General features: G+C 43.4%; 1 protein-coding gene across 1 annotated transcript in view; it reads right to left on the minus strand.

Annotated features, from left to right (window-relative positions):
- Positions 1-21,912, minus strand: part of NEK8 (NIMA related kinase 8) — a 109,028-nt gene that overhangs the window by 1,597 nt on the left and 85,519 nt on the right. The window contains exons 12-14 of the mRNA XM_069761217.1: positions 6,729-6,892; positions 6,322-6,480; positions 3,409-3,567 (exon numbers count right to left, since the gene is read on the minus strand). Coding sequence (XP_069617318.1) covers positions 3,409-3,567; positions 6,322-6,480; positions 6,729-6,892 — 482 coding nt within the window. The remainder of the gene's footprint in view (positions 1-3,408; positions 3,568-6,321; positions 6,481-6,728; positions 6,893-21,912) is intronic.

The following is a 21,912-nucleotide window of genomic DNA, read 5'->3' on the forward strand; positions in this document are numbered from 1 at the left end:
GCGTATACACCCAAAAATGATGTGCGGCAAAGCGCACGTTGGCTCTATCGGCACCATTGTAACCTATGGCCCTGTCAGTGCATACATCCGAACCCCGGATTGCGGGAGGGAGACAGAACCAACAAAAGTGTACAAAAACACCGTGGGAAAGGGTCCTTATCTCATGGCCAAAGTCGTCATGTAGCCTCAGCCTTACACTGTCATAATGAATGCTTCTCTCCCACCACCACCGCAGCCCCTGTGGGCTTGTACGCACCTGGGTGTCTATACAGGTTAATAGTTACATAGGTTGCAAGAAGACCTAGGTCCATCACGTTCTCCACCAGTTACACATTATTTATCACTGGATTATTTATATACTACAATGCCATTTGTTGTAAAGAAATCATCCAGCCCGTTTATTAATGCTGTTATAGGCTATGTGCACACGTCAGGATTTCTGACAGAATTTTTCCTGACAAAAACCTGACATTTCTGCCAGAAATCCGCATGCATTTTTTTTCCGCATTTTTTTGCGCGTTTTTGATGCGTTTTTTTTCTTGCATTTTCCCAAATGCATAGAATAGCGGGGAAAACGCGAAAAAAACGCAAAATTAATGAACATGCTGCTTTTATTTACCGCGATGCGTTTTTTTCACGAAAAAAACGCATCATGTGCAGAAAAATTGCAGAATGCATTCTAAATAATAGGATGCATATGTCTGCAGTTTCTAATGCGGTTTTATCGCATTTTTATTGTGAAAAAATTTTGAAAAAACCTGAACGTGTGCACATACCCATAGGGTCTTCCATTACTACATCTTGTTGCAGTTGGGCATTCCACAGCATGGCTGCTCTATCTGTAAAGAATCCTTTTCTATTTAGCTGCTGGAATCAGCTTTCCTCCACGCGTAATGAATGTTCCCTGTCCTTTGCAGGGTCCTTGGAAGGAATAAGTCATGTACCAGTCGTTTGTATTGATCACACACGAAATCTCTTCTGAGGCATCTTTTTTTCTAAGCTAGACAAGCCCAACCCTTCCAAACTCTCATTATTACATGGATGGAAGGCCTCTTCTATAATCTAGCTGCTCAGCTTTGGACTGACTCTGACCTCCAAACAAACTTTTTAATGTGGATTCCAAAAGTGGATCCCATATTCTAGATGTGGCCTTACAAGCGATTTATAGACTGCCATTAACACATTGGTGTCAGAGGATTTTATTTATATTTTAGTACACTAAAATATAAAGATTATAGTATTGAGGGGCAATCTAAAAACCATGTATAAGTATATAAGGGGACAATACAAATATCTCTCCGAGGATCTGTTTATACCAAGGAAGGTGACGGTCACAAGGGGGCATTCTCTGCGTCTGGGGGAGAGAAGGTTTTTCCAGCAACATGGACGAGGATTCTTTACTGTTAGGGCAGTGAGAATCTGGAATTGCTTGCCTGAGGAGGTGGTGATGGCGAACTCAGTCAAGAGGTTCTAGAGAGGCCTGGATGTCTTCCTGGAGCGTTACAATATTGTATCTTACAGTTATTAGGTTCTTTAGAAGGACGTAGATCTGGGGATTTATTCTGACAGAATATAGGCTGAACTGGATGGACCAATGTCTTTTTTCGGCCTTGCTAACTATTTTACTATGTTACTACACCCTAAAATCTTGCTTGCTTTAAAGCTGCTGACGGACCCTGAATTCTGCTGCTCATCTGCTTCTCCTACTCCTTAGTATATTTCTATTTAATGTATATGCAGCAATAGGATTACTAGCACGGAGGTGCATTACTCTACATTGATCAACATTAAACCTCATCTTACATGTGATTGTACATGCAGACATCTTTTCCAGATTGTTTCGTAATATTGTACTGTCATGCTCAGCTTTTATTATCTTACATAGTTGGGTGTCATCAGCAAAGACTGACACTTTACTCTCAATCCCATCCACAAATTCATTAATAACAAGATTAAAAAGACTTGGGCCTAATACAGATCCTTGTGGTTCCCACTGCTCCCAGTACAGATCCTTGTGGTTCCCACTGCTCCCAGTACAGATCATTGTGCTCCCCACTGTTCCCAGTATAGATCCTTGTGGTTCCCACTGCTCCCAGTACAGATCCTTGTGCTTCCCACTGCTCCCAGTACAGATCCTTGTGCTCCCCACTGTTCCCAGTACAGATTCTTGTGGTTCCCACTGCTCCCAGTACAGATCCTTGTGCTTCCCACTGCTCCCAGTACAGATCCTTGTGCTTTCCACTACTCCCTATACAGATCCTTGTGCTTCCCACTGTTCCCAGTACAGATCTTGGTGTTTTCCATGGCACCCAGTACAGATCCTTGTGGTGTCCATTGCTCCAAGTACAGATCCTTGTAGTCCCCACTGCTCCCAGCAAAGATCATTGTGGTCCCCACTGTTCCCAGTACAGATCCTTGTGGTCCCCACTGCTCCCAGTACAGATCCTTGTGGTCTCCACTGCTTGCAGTACAGATCCTTGTGGTCTCCACTGCTCCCAGTACAGATCCTTGTGGTGTCCATTGCTCCAAGTACAGATCCTTGTAGTCCCCACTGCTCCCAGTACAGATCCTTGTGCTTCACACTGCTCCCAATACAGATCCTTGTGGTCCCCACTGCTCCCAGTACAGATCCTTGTGGTCCCCACTGCTCCCTGTACAGATCCTTGTGGTTCCCATTGCTGAATTTATCCTATTTAGAGAATATACCAAGAAAACAAGAAAAAACTCCTTTAATAGGAATTATTAACATGATTGAGACCAGAAGGTCTATGAGCCTTATACCTCGATTGGTGACTGTAGATATTGTATGATCTACCTTGGATGTCTGTACTGAAGGCCAACAAACTAAAAAAAGAACTCAATTAGCTGCTCACAAATAATTAACCATAGAAACGTGTCAATAGAATAGGATGAAAAACAGACGGTCAGGAGGGGGCAGCGATGGGAATGTTTAGTCTTGGACATATGTGCTAAATTGGCATGGCTTGTGAGAATCAATGCACCTTTCAAGACTCAAACAGGGACTATAAATCACAGCCTGAGAGGACCTTGTGTAAGGAACGAGGACTGATGTCTCACACAATCTAAAATACCCCGAGGTACACGCTCCTACCAGAGGCTCCAGAGTGCTCGAATAGTTGAAATGTCAGTGGAAAAGCCCTCCATTCTTCACATAGTTTTTAACATCCTTGCTTGGACTTTTGCCAGCACTTCTATTCACAGCCGGCTTCCTACTCAGAGAATGGCACCGGATTATGACTACAGGATTTGAGGCGGAATCCATATGTAATGGTTTTCATGGCTCCTTGCAATCAGCGTCACTGACAGGAAGCCTGGCACAGCAGAACGTCCCTGCTGGACTGAGCTCGTGCATACTGATACCAGCTTAGGCACTTATGGCATACTTACGTTTTACAGCTAAGAGCGTGTTACCATGGCAACAGGCCACAGATGTCACAGTGTAGGGGTGACTCTCTTCAAGTTGGACCATTTTGGGGACCCCAATTCCCTCATCCCTGCGTCCTAATCGTCCTCTGGCTCCTTTCCCCCAGGTGAGGACTTGACCATCTGCAAAGAAAACATCTGCTTGTGTTATTCAGGGATTACGGTACGGCTTAGTTTCCTTCTTTCCCGGACGTCTCGCAGCTGAAAACAACAAGCTCTCCTATATATACATATATATTATACATGTATGCAGTATACTTCTTTGTAGAGGGCATTATTTCTGTACATATTTATTATACACCCAGTGCCTGTCCTTAAAGGGGGATTCCGGTGTCACCTATCCACAGGTCAGGTAATAACTTGGGAATTCGGACTGCTGGGACCCTCATCAGGACAGGGCACTTTTATCCCCACTAGGATGGAGCGGTAGTGCCCATGTGCTCCTCTAGTCACGCTCTATGAGACTGGAGAACCCATTGTACTCCACGTGGGGCACAAGCTATAACGGGAATAAAAGTGCCCCGTACTGACGAATGGTGGAGGTCCCAATGGTCAGACACCCAAAGATAGGGTCAGGGCCGTGTCTACCATTGTGTAGCATCCCTGCTTCTTTTTACACCAGTCTGTATATGTCTGGGAAATATGGAGATCATTGGTCCCACCACTTGGTCCTGCACCAAGCTCAAGAAAGATGCAGGTCCTATCAATGGTATTACACTCTTGATATTTCTTGTGTTTCCCTTTTCCAGCTTGGCTAAACATAATTATAAAACAGTTTATATAGTAATTTCATTAGACTGTCCTCTATAAAGTCAGGGAGAAAACTTTTCTGATGATGACAATTTAGTAACAATCCTAGGTGTTAGCTTCTCTCCGATTTAGATAAGATATGAACTAATGCGACATATCCTTCCAATTTGTTCCTTAGCCCCTGGCTTTGTTGGAAAGTATCCTTCCAATTTGTTCCCTCACTAACTTGCATCGGGCTGTAATGCCGTTCCATGTGTGTAACAGAGAAGAGGACAATGCTACACCAGCACGTCTTCTCTTCTTTCTCAAAATAAATGTGGGTCCCAGAGGTCAGAGCCCAATGATCATTAAATGAGGTCAGATTCTATTGATATGTATTTGCTTCATGAGAAAAAAATAGCAATAAATAGGTGAAAACTCTTTAGAATTTTGTTTACAACTCCCTATAAAAAAGTGATCAGAATATATTCCATATATTCCAGACTCCACCATGATTTACTGATGGGAGGACGATCCACAAGCAAGTCGTATGTTATTCTGGTGAGTAATACGAGTGTGTTGGTACACAGCAGTGAACGTCATCGGCTACTACATGAAATGCGAATGCATCTGAAGTTGAATAATTGTCTTTATTTACAGAGGTGAGCAATACAGAAAATCGAAACACTACTGTGTATTGACGTCTCCACAGGATTGAAAAGTTATTTCTTATAAAATCTTTTTAATGTTATTGTAAAATTTGTGATACCAAAAATACAAAAGTAGGATATGTTCACACACTGCGTTTATGCCACATTTTTCACTTGCATATTTTTAGACATTTCAAATCAGCAACACAACAATTCTTTCAGCATTTTGCAGTGTTTTTTACTCATTCAAATGGATGGGGAAAAAATGCATTAAAAACACATGCAAAAACATGGCAAACAACGTGTATTTGGGGTAGCGTTTCTCCTGCCCACACTTCATTATTTACAGGAGATTTTTCTTCTGCAAATACTGAATGTGTGCACATACCCTAACAGCAACTTAGTCCTCATCAGGACACTTTTGTGTCACGGTCCTCGGCTTTGAACAATACCTACTTATTACTTTCTACTGACAAAATGCCATTGGGACCTCAAACAATTAAATGTAATTTGTAGGAAAACATGATAGTAAGTGTTCAATTTCACTGCAGTGCCCCCACAGGGTAAAATAAGCATCACACAATGTCCATTTAAATGTATAGGATCAAATGAAAAAAAAGGTCTTCCACGTTTACCCTGAAGCCAAGCCACGTCCACTATTGGGCTGCTGCTCTTACTTCTGCTCATGTGAGGTTCACCCGAGGGAAGTGAGCCCTGCTGATTGTTATGCTACGTGAGCCCCGTAGCCAATGTCATTCGAGCCATGCTCCGTAAAGGGAGTATATGGTGTTTCTTTAAACAAAAGTGACTACTTTAGGCCCCTTTCACACATCATTTTTTTGCCGTTAATCACAATCCGTTGACTCGACGGATCCGTCGCAGATTGTGAAAAACTGATGCGACGGATTTGTTTTTTCGACAGATCCGACTAGCGGATCTGGCTAGTTGCATCCTAAATAAATCGGAGCATGCTCAGTTAAAAAAGCAGAATCCGTCGCCGGATTCAGTCATTTGACGGATCCGGCGCCCATTAGATTACATTCGAGCAAGCGACGGACGACGATGTACACAAAAAACTTTACTTTGTTCATTGTCTCCTGACAAACAATTTTCGACGGATCCGGGGAACGATGGATGAAACGAGAGGCCATCCGTCGCTAATACAAGTCTATGAGAAAAAAAACGGATCCGGCGGCATCAGTGGCCGGATTCGTTTTATTCAAAATTCGACGGATTGCGACTGATAGCAAAAAACTGATGTGTGAAAGGGGCCTTAGTGTACCAGTTAGTGGGCATGACCTGCAAACCCAAAAACAGGAACTCCGGGAGGAGATTTTTAAATAAAAGCTAAACCACGTAATGTACTCTGCTAGGTGATGGAAAATAACCAAGTATAACAGGAGAAAAGCTGTGGGGATAACCGTATCATGGACATGTAGGTCTATGCAGGAAAATTCCTATAGTAAGGTTAATTGAGTTAATAAACTAATAAGTTCACCTGTACATACAGCTACAGTGAAGGCATCGCCGCATGCCACCATTGTGACCTTTATTTCCTGTGGCGCACTCACAAGATAGGGCACTCTGCTATACCGGTAGGAGCTAGTGCCCAGCTGTCCATGCTGATTGCTACCAAAGGTGTAACAGAGACCCAAAGCTGAAAGACAGAAAAAGAAGAGCCGCTAAATAAGAGGGATTTTCACAAATTCCCCCCACATCTCACATGTCTCTGTGTGTTTGCTTATACAATAGTAAGTCAACACTAATGTTAGCTTTGGAAAAACTTTCCTTGCATTCACCAAAGAAGAAGTGTTGGTCATTTGAGTGAGTATACACACTAAATCCCCCTGTAAACATGCGTCGCTCTCACTTTCCTACACACTCAGTAATATAAATGTTACGTACCAGTTACTACCGCAGAGTGGGAAGTGCCCACATCAGCATACACGATGGCTTCTTGTTTCAGAGGTGCTGACTGTACAGCAGTGAAGGTGTAGGCCTCGTCCACTTGACCCTCTGGAGGGGGTTCATCGCTAGATACGATTTGATCTAAGCCCAGCTTGTTAAACCTGGCAAAACCAAGCAATCCATGTCAACAGTTTGTAGAAAGCCATCAATCACAGCGTCCAACTTGTCATTTGTCTCTAGGCACTTCATCCTGCCTCTGTTTGATAGCAGATCTCCTCCAAACCTGACTGTCTGTGATTATCAATTTGTGACACTTCCAGGAGATTTGAAGGGTCGTCAACATATATAGAGTGACAAATGCTGAGTCGGTTCCAAATTAGAAGTCAAAGGGGGTCAATGAGGTGAAATGCTTAGTTAGATTCATTTAGGGGGTTAAATCTGGGAAATAGGTAGTTTAAATAGGAAAATTAGAAAATAAAGGCTTGTCAAAGAGAGAAATTATAATCCATAGTCATCTCCGAGGAGGAAACATATCACTCTCACACTGAACACATGGGATTAATTATAACTGGGGAAGTGAAAGAGCTGACATTTAAACCTCCATTGATGTAGGTAACCACTGCAGTGACCAAGTAATTACATAATAGATCTGATCTGAGAGTCAGACACTAAACCTGGGATTCATGTATTCAGTGGTGGAGAAGTACACTTTCAAGGCAAACACTTCCTCTATTCAAAGGGCTTGTATGTGACAGTTTGAAGCCAGTGGTCAGTGATGAATATTGGGGTTTGCGCATCAATTCCGATATTTATGGGAGATATATTTTTGGCGTCAGCAAAGGGATGAACATAACGCATTCGTAAACATCACTGTAAGGTCATTCTAACTCCTTCAACTTAATATTGGTCAGATGGATGATGCTATCCATGCCATGTTTCATCTGTATAGGAAGGTAAAATTGCGATAGGAAACATGACGATAATATTTACTACCTGGGACCTCCAGGGGCAAAGATATCCTGAAAGTTAGGGATCTAATAAAATTCTAATAGACTTAGCACATCCCACAACCAGTCGCCATATACCCAAGCGGCCATATACCCAAGCGGGGTATGTGGGTGTAACCTTGATCTAATAGAAAGCAGAATTTGGATTTTTGGATTTTGTCAGTCATGGAAGGTACAAGTGTCTGTGGGTTCTGTCCCTTTTCCTAAGGAGTACCTCCCTCCACTAAGCTCTGAGTCATTTCTGTGATAAAAATTTAGTTATTATAGACTGTATATATATCGTATTGTTTTGTTCCCATTTTGTAATATCTTTTGTGTATTTTTTTTTTTATAAACAACGCCTACCTTTCCGGATTCAATATATATAATATCTAATAGCTCTGTTCCTCTTGCTCTGTAAGCCACACATCTAAAGCCATACCCTACCTGTAACTGGTGTCCAATCAGCATGTAAAAATGATTGGTCGTGGTAGGTAGTAGCCCTTTTTGTTATTGTGGAGTTGTCAGTGACTGTACTGGGGTGTGTATATATAATAGAAAAAATGGAACAGCACAAATCCTATACTTATCTTCGGGTGCAAAGCCCAGACAACCCGTCCACCGGTTGTTACCAGTCCATACGTATTCAAAAAAGAGGGCAGCACTCCATATTCTGTGAGATAACGTGTAGGTGTTTATTCAAGCCCACATCTCCTTGCAACGTTTCGGCTCCAAATGAGCCTTTCTCAAGCAATGTGTAACCCTCAATACAGCATATATAGGGACACAACCCTAACATCCTCTAAATACAACCAATCAATGAACCCCATAAATATCAGGTAATTAGAATACATTATAATGTGAATTAGTGCCAGCTGTGTACAATTAAAACTGCATAAATCATTTCCATCATACATTAACCGTCTATATAATCGTACAGCCTACCTTTGGAGCGACATAACGATAATGGAGGACACTTCATGTAGTCGGCGTGCAAGACCGGCTACTGCGCATGTCAGACCACTTCCGTACGCATCATAGTCACATGATCGGCTGGAGGCCAATGAGACCCGCTCATCCCCATAAACGTCACGCACAGGTGCACTAGCGTCCAGAGATGGAACCAGAACTCCTTAGCGTTACACGCATGCGCAATACCGAAAAAACTCTCCATCTTGGGAACGCTAAAGATCTCCCCAGTGTCACTATAAATACAGCATCCATACAAATGCACCTAAAGATGCCTTTCTGACGGTGGCACATCCTGGTCCTACATATACCATTTATTGTGGCATGTTTTCTAATGAGCTCCTAAAATCGATACATAATTAATTTATCAGATTATAATAATAACTCCACTATTACTTCTTCATATATAAAATAACCAGGTATGACTCAGTTTAAATCACCTTAGGGGACTTTTAGCAAAATTCCCCTTTTCTTTTGCCATATGGACATATATACATTATGCCTAATCCCGCTTTGATCCACCAGATAAGGACTTAATTCAGACTCTCATCTAGCAATCATACAGTGTCTAGAGGGTGCGCCTCACCCCTCCAGGTAGGGCGCCACCACTCATGACCCCTGTACAGCAGTAGCACATTAGTCCTGGCATTATAAACCAACGTGGTATATTTTTACTGTAGTCCACCAATAAATATATTGCAACTAGCCCTTCCTGACCACAATAAAGAAAAAATACTAAAAAAAGGGGATGTGTTTAAATTCTTTATTAATTGGCCTCCAACCCATCCACATGAGTGATGCAAAAACTTGATATGTTTAGACACACCATACATAATTTTAAACACCAATAATCAAATAACTTCCAAAAAGTCCACAGAAAAAGTTAATTTATTCCTCCAACATCGTATGTCACTCCAGATAGGATCCTCAATAACATTTAACAGCAGAAGTACCTGGACAGAAACACAGAATAAAATTAGGAACATACTTATAACAAAAAGCACTCCCAAATATAACAAAAAACAAAAAAACAAACAAACAACAGAGTTATTAACTATAAAGTTTCGATGAGGAAGCACTTCAAATTACTGCATGCAATTTAAAATCTGCATTAAGGCCCATGGGCCTAAGTGTATTCAATTTATAAATCCACCTAAATTCTCTTTTCCTGAGGACCAGCTCCCTGTCACCCTCCCTCCTATCCACAGGTATTCTGTCTATTATTTTAAATTTTAAATCCTTCTCCGAATAATTACTCTCTACGAAATGCTTGGGAACTGGGAGATCAGTCCTCCTTTTTCTAATGGAATATCGATGCTGGTTCATTCTTACTTTAAACTCACACGTCGTCTCCCCGACGTACCACAGATTACACGGACACATCAGGAGATATACAACATAATCCGAGTTGCATGTCAAATAATGTTTGATATCATATATCTTCTCTGTTTTAGGATGTTCAAATGTTGCTCCCTTGATCATATAGGTGCAGTTCACACAACCCAAACAGGGGAAACAACCGGTTTTCCCTGAACCTGTTAAGAATGATTGTCTACTTCTTTTTGTTGGGCCCACATCAGACTTGACCAGATAATCCTTAATATTTTTATTCCTTCTGTAAGTATATAAGGGCGGTAATTGCAATTCCTTAATACCCGGCAAACATTTACCCAGCATACCCGAATGTTTGCTAATCACATTGGCCACTTCCCTACTTTCCTCGCCATATGTGGTAACAAACGGAACTCTTCTTAATCTTGTCTCACGTATGCTCTTTGTCTCTTTGCATATAAGTTCCACCCTATTCTCCTGTAGTACCTTATTTTTAGTTAGATCTAGTAAATTCCTGGGATATCCTCTGTCTAAGAATTTTTTAACTAATAAATCTACCACTGTACCTATATCCTCTTCCTCCTTCACTATTCGTCTAACCCTGAGTAGTTGGCTCAGTGGGATGGATTTCACCATAGACCGCGGATGTTGGCTATCGTACAGTAGCAGATTATTTCTATCTGTGTTTTTTACACACACACATATACACTGCTCAAAAAAATAAAGGGAACACTTAAACAACAGAATATAACTCCAAGTAAATCAAACTGCTGTGAAATCAAACTGTCCACTTAGGAAGCAACACTGTTTGACAATCAATTTCACATGCTCTTGTGCAAAAGGAATAGACAACAGATGGAAATTATTGGCAATTATCAAGACACACTCAATAAAGGAGTGGTTCTGCAGGTGGGGATCACAGACCACATCTCAGTACCAATGCTTTCTGGCTGATGTTTTGGTCACTTTTCGATGTTGGTTGTGCTTTCACACTCATGGTAACATGAGACGGACACTACAACCACACAAGTGGCTCAGGTATTGCAGCTTATCCAGGATGGCACATCAATGCGAGCTGTGGCAAGAAGGTTTGCTGTGTCTGTCAGCGTAGTGTCCAGAGGCTGGGGGCGCTACCAGGAGGCAGGCCAGTACGCCAGGAGACGTGGAGGAGGCCGTAGGAGGGCAACAACCCAGCAGCAGGACCGCTACTTCAGCCTTTGAACAAGGAGGAACAGGAGGAGCACTGCCAGAGCTCTGCAAAATGACCTCCAGCAGGCCACAAATGTGCATGTGTCTGCACAAATGGTTAGAAACCGACTCCATGAGGATGGTCTGAGTGCCCGATGTCCACAGATGGGAGTTGTGCTCGCAGCCCAACACCGTGCAGGATGCTTGGCATTTGCCACAGAACACCAGGATTTGCAAATTCGCCACTGGCACCCTGTGCTCTTCACAGATAAAAAGCAGGTTCACACTGAGCACATGTGACAGACGTGACAGAGTCTGGAGACACTGTGGAGAGCGATCTGCTGCCTACAACATCGTTCAGCATGACAGGTTTGGCAGTGGGTCAGTAATGGTGTGGGGTGGTATTTCTTTGGAGGACCGCACAACCCTCCATGTGCTTGCCAGAGGTAGCCTGACTGCCTTTAGGTACCGAGATCAGATCATCAGAACCCTTGTGAGACCATATGCTGGTGCAGTTCGCCCTGGGTTCTTCCTAATGCAGGACAATGCCAGACCTCATGTGGCTGGAGTGTGTCAGCACTTCCTGCAAGATGAAGGCATTGAAGCTACGGACTGGCCCGCCTGTTCCCCAGACCTGAATCCGATTAAACACATCTGGGACATCATGTCTCGCACCATCCACCAATGTCACTTTGCACCACAGACTGTCCAGGAGTTGGCGGATGCTTTAGTCCATGTCTGTAAGGAGATCCCTCAGGAGACCATCCGCTGCCTCATCAGGAGCATGCCCAGGCATTGTAGGGAGATCATACAGGCACGTGGAGGCCACACACACTACTGAGCATCATTTCCTTGTCTTGAGGCATTTCCACTGAAGTTGGATCAGCCTGTAACTTCATTTTCCACTTTGAGTTTGAGCATCATTCCAACTCCAGACCTCCGTGGGATATTAGTCGTGATTTACGTTAGGTTTTATTGTTCTCAACACATTCCACTATGTAATGAATAAAGATTTACAACTGGAATATTTCATTCAGCGATATCCAGTATGTGTGATTTTAGTGTTCCCTTTATTTTTTCGAGCAGTATATATATATATATATATATATATATATATATATATATATATACACTAGCTGAAGAACCCACCTCACTTCTCTTATTTTCCCATCACATCTTTCATTTTCCCCCTCACACCTCTCATTTTGTCCCTCACTCCTCTCATTCCCCCCTAACACTTGTCATTTCGACCTCACATCTGTCATTTTCCGATCATTCCACTATTTTCCCTCACTCCTCTCATTTTCACCTCACACCTCTCATTTTCACCTCAGTATATACATGTTTGTCATCTCCCTTATATATAGTATACACCTGTATGTCATCTCCTATATATAGTATATACCTGTATGTCATCTCCTCCTGTATATAGTATATACCTGTGTGTCATCTCCCCTGTATATAGTATATACCTGTATGTCATCTTCTATATATAGCATATACCTGTATGTCATCTCCTCCTGTATATAGTATATACCTGTATGTCATCTCCTCCTATATATACAGTGGGGCAAAAAAGTATTTAGTCAGTCAGCAATAGTGCAAGTTCCACCACTTAAAAAGATGAGAGGCGTCTGTAATTTACATCATAGGTAGACCTCAACTATGGGAGACAAACTGAGAAAAAAAAATCCAGAAAATCACATTGTCTGTTTTTTTAACATTTTATTTGCATATTATGGTGGAAAATAAGTATTTGGTCAGAAACAAAATTTCATCTCAATACTTTGTAATATATCCTTTGGTGGCAATGACAGAGGTCAAACGTTTTCTGTAAGTCTTCACAAGGTTGCCACACACTGTTGTTGGTATGTTGGCCCATTCCTCCATGCAGATCTCCTCTAGAGCAGTGATGTTTTTGGCTTTTCGCTTGGCAACACGGACTTTCAACTCCCTCCAAAGGTTTTCTGTAGGGTTGAGATCTGGAGACTGGCTAGGCCACTCCAGGACCTTGAAATGCTTCTTAGGAAGCCACTCCTTCGTTGCCCTGGCGGTGTGCTTTGGATCATTGTCATGTTGAAAGACCCAGCCACATTTCATCTTCAATGCCCTTGCTGATGGAAGGAGGTTTGCACTCAAAATCTCACGATGCATGGCCCCATTCATTCTTTCATGTACCCGGATCAGTCGTCCTGGCCCCTTTGCAGAGAAACAGCCCCAAAGCATGATGTTTCCACCACCATGCTTTACAGTAGGTATGGTGTTTGATGGATGCAACTCAGTATTCTTTTTCCTCCAAACACGACAAGTTGTGTTTCTACCAAACAGTTCCAGTTTGGTTTCATCAGACCATAGGACATTCTCCCAAAACTCCTCTGGATCATCCAAATGCTCTCTAGCAAACTTCAGACGGGCCCGGACATGTACTGGCATAAGCAGTGGGACACGTCTGGCACTGCAGGATCTGAGTCCATGGTGGCGTAGTGTGTTACTTATGGTAGGCCTTGTTACATTGGTCCCAGCTCTCTGCAGTTCATTCACTAGGTCCCCCCGCGTGGTTCTGGGATTTTTGCTCACCGTTCTTGTGATCATTCTGACCCCACGGGGTGGGATTTTGCGTGGAGCCCCAGATCGAGGGAGATTATCAGTGGTCTTGTATGTCTTCCATTTTCTAATTATTGCTCCCACTGTTGATTTCTTCACTCCAAGCTGGTTGGCTATTGCAGATTCAGTCTTCCCAGCCTGGTGCAGGGCTACAATTTTGTTTCTGGAGTCCTTTGACAGCTCTTTGGTCTTCACCATAGTGGCGTTTGGAGTCAGACTGTTTGAGGGTGTGCACAGGTGTCTTTTTATACTGATAACAAGTTTAAACAGGTGCCATTACTACAGGTAATGAGTGGAGGAAAGAGGAGACTCTTAAAGAAGAAGTTACAGGTCTGTGAGAGCCAGAAATCTTGATTGTTTGTTTCTGACCAAATACTTATTTTCCACCATAATATGCAAATAAAATGTTAAAAAAACAGACAATGTGATTTTCTGGATTTTTTTTTCTCAGTTTGTCTCCCATAGTTGAGGTCTACCTATGATGTAAATTACAGACGCCTCTCATCTTTTTAAGTGGTGGAACTTGCACTATTGCTGACTGACTAAATACTTTTTTGCCCCACTGTAGTATATACCTGTATGTCATCTCCTCCTGTATATATTGTATATACCTGTGTGTCATCTCCCCTGTAAATAGTATATACCTGTATGTCATCTTCTATATATAGCATATACCTGTATGTCATCTCCTCCTGTATATAGTATATACCTGTAGGTCATCTGCTCCTGTATATAGTATATACCTGTGTGTCATCTCCTCCTGTATATAGTATATACCTGTATGTCATCTCCTCCTGTATATAGTATGTACCTGTATGTCATCTCCTCCTCTATATAGTATATACCTGTGTGTCATCTCTCCTGTATATAGTATATATCTGTGTGTCATCTCCCCTGTATATAGCATATACCTGTGTGTCATCTCCTCCTGTATTAGACCTCGTTCACACGTTATTTGCTCAGTATTTTTACCTCAGTATTTGTAAGCTAAATTGGCAGCCTGATAAATCCCCAGCCAACAGGAAGCCCTCCCCCTCGCAGTATATATTAGCTCACAAATACACATAATAGACAGGTCATGTGACTGACAGCTGCCGTATTTCCTATATGGTACATTTGTTGCTCTTGTAGTTTGTCTGCTTATTAATCAGATTTTTATTTTTGAAGGATAATACCAGACTTGTGTGTGTTTTAGGGCGAGTTTCGTTTGTCAAGTTGTGTGTGTTGAGTTGCGTGTGGCGACATGCATGTAGATACTTTTGTGAGATGAGTTTTGTGTGGCGACATGCGTGTAGCAACTTTTTGTGTCGAGTTGCATGTGACAGGTTAGTGTAGCAAGTTGTGTGCAGCAAGTTTTGCGCATGGCGAGTTTTGCATGTGGTGAGTTTTATGTGTGGTGCCTTTTGAGTATGTGCAAGTTTTGTGTAAGGCAACTATTGCATGTGTTGCAACTTTTGTGCATGTGGCAATTTTTCCGCGTGTGAAAGTTTTGCGTGTGGCGAGTTTTCCATGAGGTGAGTTTTGCACTTGTGGCGAGTTTTGCATGAGCCTAGTTTTTGCATGTGGCGAGTTTTGCGCGTGGCGAGTTTTGAGCGGTGACTTTTGTGTTTCGACTTTTATGTGGCGAGGTTGGTGTATGTGTGGTGAAATGTGTGCTGAGGGTAATATGTGTTCAAGCACGTGGTAGTGTGTGGCGCATTTTGTGTGTGTGTTCATATCCCCGTGTGTGGTGAGTATCCCATGTCGGGGCCCCACCTTAACAACTGTACGGTATATACTCTTTGGCGCCATCGCTCTCATTCTTTAAGTCCCCCTTGTTCACATCTGGCAGCTGTCAATTTGCCTCCAACACTTTTCCTTTCACTTTTTCCCCATTATGTAGATAGGGGCAAAATTGTTTGGTGAATTGGAAAGCGCGGGGTTAAAGTTTCACCTCACAACATAGCCTATGATGCTCTCAAGGTCCAGTCGTGTGACTGTGCAAAATTTTGTGGCTGTAGCTGCGACGGTGCAGATGCCAATCCCGGACATACATACATACATACACACACACACACATTCAGCTTTATATATTAGATATATACATATACATACACACACACACATAGTACAGACCAAAAGTTTGGACACACCTTCTCATTTAAAGATTTTTCTGTATTTTTATGACTATGTAAATTGCACATTCACACTGAAGGCATCAAAACTATGAATTAACACATGTGGAAATATATACTTAACAAAAAAAGTGTGAAACAACTGAAATTATGTCTTATATTCTAGGTTCTTCAAAGTAGGCACCTTTTGCTTTGATGACTGCTTTGCACACTCTTGGCATTCTCTTGATGAGCTTCAAGAGGTAGTCATCGGGAATGGTTTTCAATTCACAGGTGTGCCCTGTCAGGTTTAATAAGTGGGATTTCTTGCCTTATAAATGGGGTTGGGACCATCAGTTGTGTTGAGCAGAAGTCTGATGGATACACAGCTGATAGTCCTACTGAATAGACTGTTAGAATTTGTATTATGGCAAGAAAAAAGCAGCTAAGTAAAGAAAAATGAGTGGCCATTATTACTTTAAGAAATGAAGGCCAGTCAGTCCGAAAAATTGAGAAAACTTTGAAAGTGTCCCCAAGTGCAGTGGCAAAAACCATCAAGCGCTACAAAGAAACTGGTTCACATGAGGACCACCCTAGGAAAGCAAGACCAAGGGTCACCTCTGCTTCTGAGGATAAGTTTATCCGAGTCACCAGCCTCAGAAATCACAGGTTAACAGCAACTCAAATTAGAGACCAGGTCAAAACCACACAGAGTTCTAGCAGTAGACACATCTCTACAACAACTGTTAAGAGGAGACTTTGTGCAGCAGGCCTTCATGGTAAAATAGCTGCTAGGAAACCACTGCTACTTAACAAAAAAGTGTGAAACAACTGAAAATATGTCTTATATTCTAGGTTCTTCAAAGTAGCCACCTTTTGCTTTGATGACTGCTTTGCACACTTTTGGCATTCTCTTGATGAGCTTCAAGAGGTAGTCACCGGAAATGGTCTTCCAACAATCTTGAAGGAGTTCCCAGAGATGCTTAGCACTTGTTGGCCCTTTTGCCTTCACTCTGCGGTCCAGCTCACCCCAAACCATCTCGATTGGGTTCAGGTCTGGTGACTGTGGAGGCCAGGTCATCTGGCGTAGCACACCATCACTCTCCTTCTTGGTCAAATAGCCCTTACACAGCCTGGAGGTATGTTTGGGGTCATTGTCCTGTTGAAAAATAAATGATGGTCCAACGAAACGCAAACTGGATGGAATAGCATGCCGCTGCAAGATGCTGTGGTAGCCATGCTGGTTCAGTATGCCTTCAATTTTGACTAAATCCCCAACAGTGTCACCAGCAAAGCACCCCCACACCATCACACCTCCTCCTCCATGCTTCACGGTGGGAACCAGGCATGTGGAGTCCATCCGTTCACCTTTTCTGCGTTGCACAAAGATATGGTGGTTGGAACCAAAGATCTCAAATTTGGACTCATCAGACCGAAGCACAGATTTCTACTGGTCTAATGTCGATTCCTTGTGTTCTTTAGCCCAAACAAGTCTCTTCTGCTTGTTGCCTGTTCTTAGCAGTGGTTTCCTAGCAGCTATTTTACCATGAAGGCCTGCTGCACAAAGTCTCCTCTTAACAGTTGTTGTAGAGATGTGTCTTCTGCTAGACCTCTGTGTGGCATTGACCTGGTCTCTAATCTGAGCTGCTGTTAACCTGTGATTTCTGAGGCTGGTGACTCGGATAAACTTATCCTCAGAAGCAGAGGTGACTCTTGGGCTCCCTTTCCTGGGGCGGACCTCATGTGAGCCAGTTTCTTTGTAGCGCTTGATGGTTTTTGCAACTGCACTTTGGGACACTTTCAAAGTTTTCCCAATTTTTTGGACTGATTGACCTTCATTTCTTAAAGTAATGATGGCCACTCGTTTTTCTTTACTTAGCTGCTTTTGTCTTGCCATAATACAAATTCTAACAGTCCATTCAGTAGGACTATCAGCTGTGTATCCACCAGACTTCTGCTCAACACAAATGATGGTCCCAACCCCATTTATAAGGCAAGAAATCCCACTTATTAAGCCTGACAGGGCACACCTGTGAAGTGAAAACCATTCCCAGTGACTACCTCTTGAAGCTCATCAAGAGAATGCCAAGAGTGTGCAAAGCAGTCATCAAAGCAAAAGGTGCCTACTTTGAAGAACCTAGACTATAAGACATATTTTCAGTTGTTTCACACATTTTTGTTAAGTATATATTTCCACATGTGTTAATTCATAGTTTTGATGCCTTCAGTGTGAATGTACAATTTTCATAGTCATGAAAATACCAAAAAATCTTTAAATGAGGTGTGTCCACCTCACCTTGTTAAGTATATAATTCCACATGTGTTAATTCATAGTTTTGATGCCTTCAGTGTGAATGTACAATTTTCATAGTCATGAAAATACCAAAAAATCTTTAAATGAGGTGTGTCCAAACTTTTGGTCTGTACTGTGTATATATATATATATATATATATATATATATATATATATATATGGGGCGTGGCCTGAACGTCCATGTGAGCGGACAGGTGATAGAGCGCTCCCGCTGCTAACGCTGACATTATCCTTATAAGCCGCAGCTGAGCGGCGATTCAAGGCGCTTACCGGCTGCAGGAGAGTCCCGGGAGTGCGGCGGTGTATAGAGGCGGCCCCGAGGTCAATGAGTATGACCAGGAGAAGGCAAAGAGATGCAGGAGCCGGCGAGGCTGGGATCAGCCAAGATGGCGCCGACGACAGAGAGAAGGCGGAGAAGGACAACGCGGCATGCCAGAAGAGAATGGTGGCGGCGGCAAAGCTCCAGCAGTTTGCTAGAGTGGAGGCCGCAGGGAACTCAGGAAAAGCAGAGGAGGACGCCGGAGCAGACACAGACGGAGAGGAGGAAAGCCCAACAGAGGAGCAGGAGGTACAACAGGGGAGCAGGGATGGTGACATGGCGGTGGTAGTAGGGGGATCTGAAGATAAGGAGTCAGGAGCAGAGCCCACCCTTAGAGATGTCTTTGCATTGGTATCATCATGCAAGCAATCCCTGACCCAGCAGATACAGGAGGTCAAGGGGGATACAGCCCAGATAAATGCAGCCCTGCAGAAGATTGACAAACGTGTGGGGGCTGTGGAGGAAAGAGTGAGCACGGCAGAAGACCATATAGTGCAGCTGCAGAAAGCAGAGAGGAAGTTTACTCAAGCAATATCGGAGCTGGCTGCAAAAAATGAGGATCTGGAGAATAGGTCCAGAAGAAATAACATTCGTATAGTGGGTGTCCCTGAAAAAACTGAGGGGAGGAATCCCACGGAGTATATTGAAAGCTGGCTCCTTGAGACTTTTGGTGATGCAGCACTGACAAAAGTATTTGCGGTAGAAAGAGCCCACAGGGTCCCACCGAAACCACCTGTCCCTGGAGCAAGTCCCCGTACCATGCTTGCCAAAATCCTAAACTACAGAGATAGAGACACTATCCTGAGGAAGGCTAGAGACATGACGGATCTGACAATTGGAGGTCAAAGAGTTGCTATTTACCCTGACTATTCCGCCCTGGTACAGAAACAGCGGATGATGTTCACGGGTATCAAGAGACGGCTGAGAGAACTGGGAGTGCAATACTCCATGATGTTTCCGGCACGACTGAGAGTGGTAGCGTTGGATAAGATTCATTTTTTCCAGACGCCGGAGGACGCTACCCAGTGGATAGATCTTAACGCTAAAAAGCTTAAAGGGAAAGGAGATTGAAAATGTGGGGTGGGTTAGTCGGGAGGTATTTTAATTCTTGCAAAAAGGAGAAAAAGAGTTTGACTGACAGTACATTGATAATTGAAATGTGCAGGTTGGAGGGTGGAGCTGGGTATTATTCAGGGAATGCACTGGGAGTGCTGATACGGCGGAGAAGTACGAGGGAGGAAGGGTGTGCAGAGTATTAAAAGTTTATTTAGTTTCTTGTAGTTGTAATGTAATACAGGTTGAATTATATTGTTCTTCCAAGACTTGCGCCGAATTCTGTTATAAATGGTAGCGGGAGGCGGAAGGAGAAGGTTGTGTTAACAAGAGTGTTCGCAATGGGTGATGGTGCCCCACTCTTGAAAAGAGGCAGAGTGTATAGTATTGGGGGGTGTGGGGGAGGGGGGGTGGGGGAAGGGTGGGGAGGGAAGTTAGACAGCTCAGAACCGGGAGTAACGACATAATTAAAGATGATGAGTCATATAATAGGGGACCGCTTTAAGATATTAAGTTGGAATGTGAGAGGTCTGGCGGATAAGTCAAGAAGAGCTGCGAGCTTGCAGTATGCGAAGGATCAACGGGCCTCTATGATATGCTTGTTAGAGACGCACTTGATACAGGAGAAAGTGGATGTACTGAATAGACGATGGATACAGAAGGGGTATCACTCTACCTTTTCGACGTACTCAAGAGGGGTGTCAGTATTGGTGCCGATGGGAGTGCAGTATGAAGAGGTGAAAGTATGCGTGGATGCTGAGGGTCAGTATGTGGTGATACAATGTATATTGTATGGAGTGAGATTGTGTGTTGCGGCAATGTATATTCCACCTCCATATTCAAGTAAGAAGATCAGGGAGGTGTTGGAGAAGGTGGAACGATGGGAACCACTACCACTCTTAATTATTGGGGATTTGAACAATATCTGTGACGACTTTTGGGATAAAAATAAGAACACCCAGAACAGGTCGGAGGGGCACACTACAACATTTGGTACCTATGTGCGTGAAATAGGCATGATTGATTTATGGAGAGTTAGACATGTTGGGGAGAGAGGGTACTCGTGCTACTCGCCGGCTCATGCTACGCTATCCAGAATTGATATGGAGCTGGGTAACCGCCTGTTGGATACAATGGTGGGAGAGGTGCGTTATCTGTCGAGGGCCCTTTCGGATCACAGTCCAATTGAGGTGGAGGTTAGGTTGTTGGGGACACGGACCGCAAGTGGGAGAGAATGGAAGATCCATCCTAACTGGTTACGGAGTGTTGACTTAGACGGTATAGGGAAGGAGGTGACGGAATTCTTTGCTTTAAATGATGGGAGTGCAGATGCTTTAACTGTTTGGGATGCAATGAAAGCGTACCTTAAAGCGTAAGAGGAGGACAAGGGAGGCGGAGAGGGTGGCGATGGAGGAGCTGAAAGCCGCAGAGGATGAGATGGTAGTGCTGGGGACTTCCGAAGCAGAGAAAAAGTTGAGAACAGCGCAAAATTGTATGGAAAAGATTCTGCTGGGAAAAGCTGAAAGGAAGCGGGAGTTTCAGAGGGTGACTTATTTTCAGGAGGGAGAAACAGTGGGTCACATGCTATCGGTGGTAGTCGCGGCTCAGCGTAGTACGTCGTATGTGCACTCGTTGGTTTCAGATGGGGGGAGCAGGGTATCTGAAACACCTGAAATTATAAAGGTCTTTGCGGACTTCTACGCGGACTTATATTCCTCCAGGGTCAATGAGTCAGTCGGAGATACGGAGAATTTCCTTGAGAGTCTGGGTCTTCCGAAATTGAGTGAGGAGGATAGGGTGAGCCTAGATGCCCCTATCACCGAGGAGGAACTGAGTCGGGCGCTGAAGTCTATGGCCAACGGGAAGGCACCTGGGGTTGATGGGTTACCAGCTGAAATCTATAAAAGTTTGGAGGAAGTGCTGATTCCTAGATTAAAGTTAGTACTGGAGGAGGCTGGACGCCAAGGGTATCTCCCAGCATCTATGAGGGAGGCCACTATAGTGGTTATTCCGAAGGAGGATAAGGATCTGGGGAAGCCTGAGTCATATCGGCCAATCTCTCTGTTAACCATCGATGTCAAGCTCTTGGCCAAGGTGTTAGCTTCCCGTCTGTCCAGTGTCATTACTAATCTTGTACATCCGGATCAGTCTGGTTTTATTGCTGACAGATCTACAGCGGTTAATCTGCGGAGGTTGCATATGAACCTGCAGCTGAAGTCTGACAACTGTGGCCGAAGGGTTATTGCGTCCTTGGATGCCCATAAGGCGTTTGACAGTGTGGAGTGGGGATATCTTTGGCGGGTGTTGAAGTGTTTGGGTATTG

Source organism: Ranitomeya imitator, chromosome 3 (assembly GCF_032444005.1).
Source record: "Ranitomeya imitator isolate aRanImi1 chromosome 3, aRanImi1.pri, whole genome shotgun sequence".
Classification (NCBI taxonomy): Eukaryota; Metazoa; Chordata; class Amphibia; order Anura; family Dendrobatidae; genus Ranitomeya; species Ranitomeya imitator.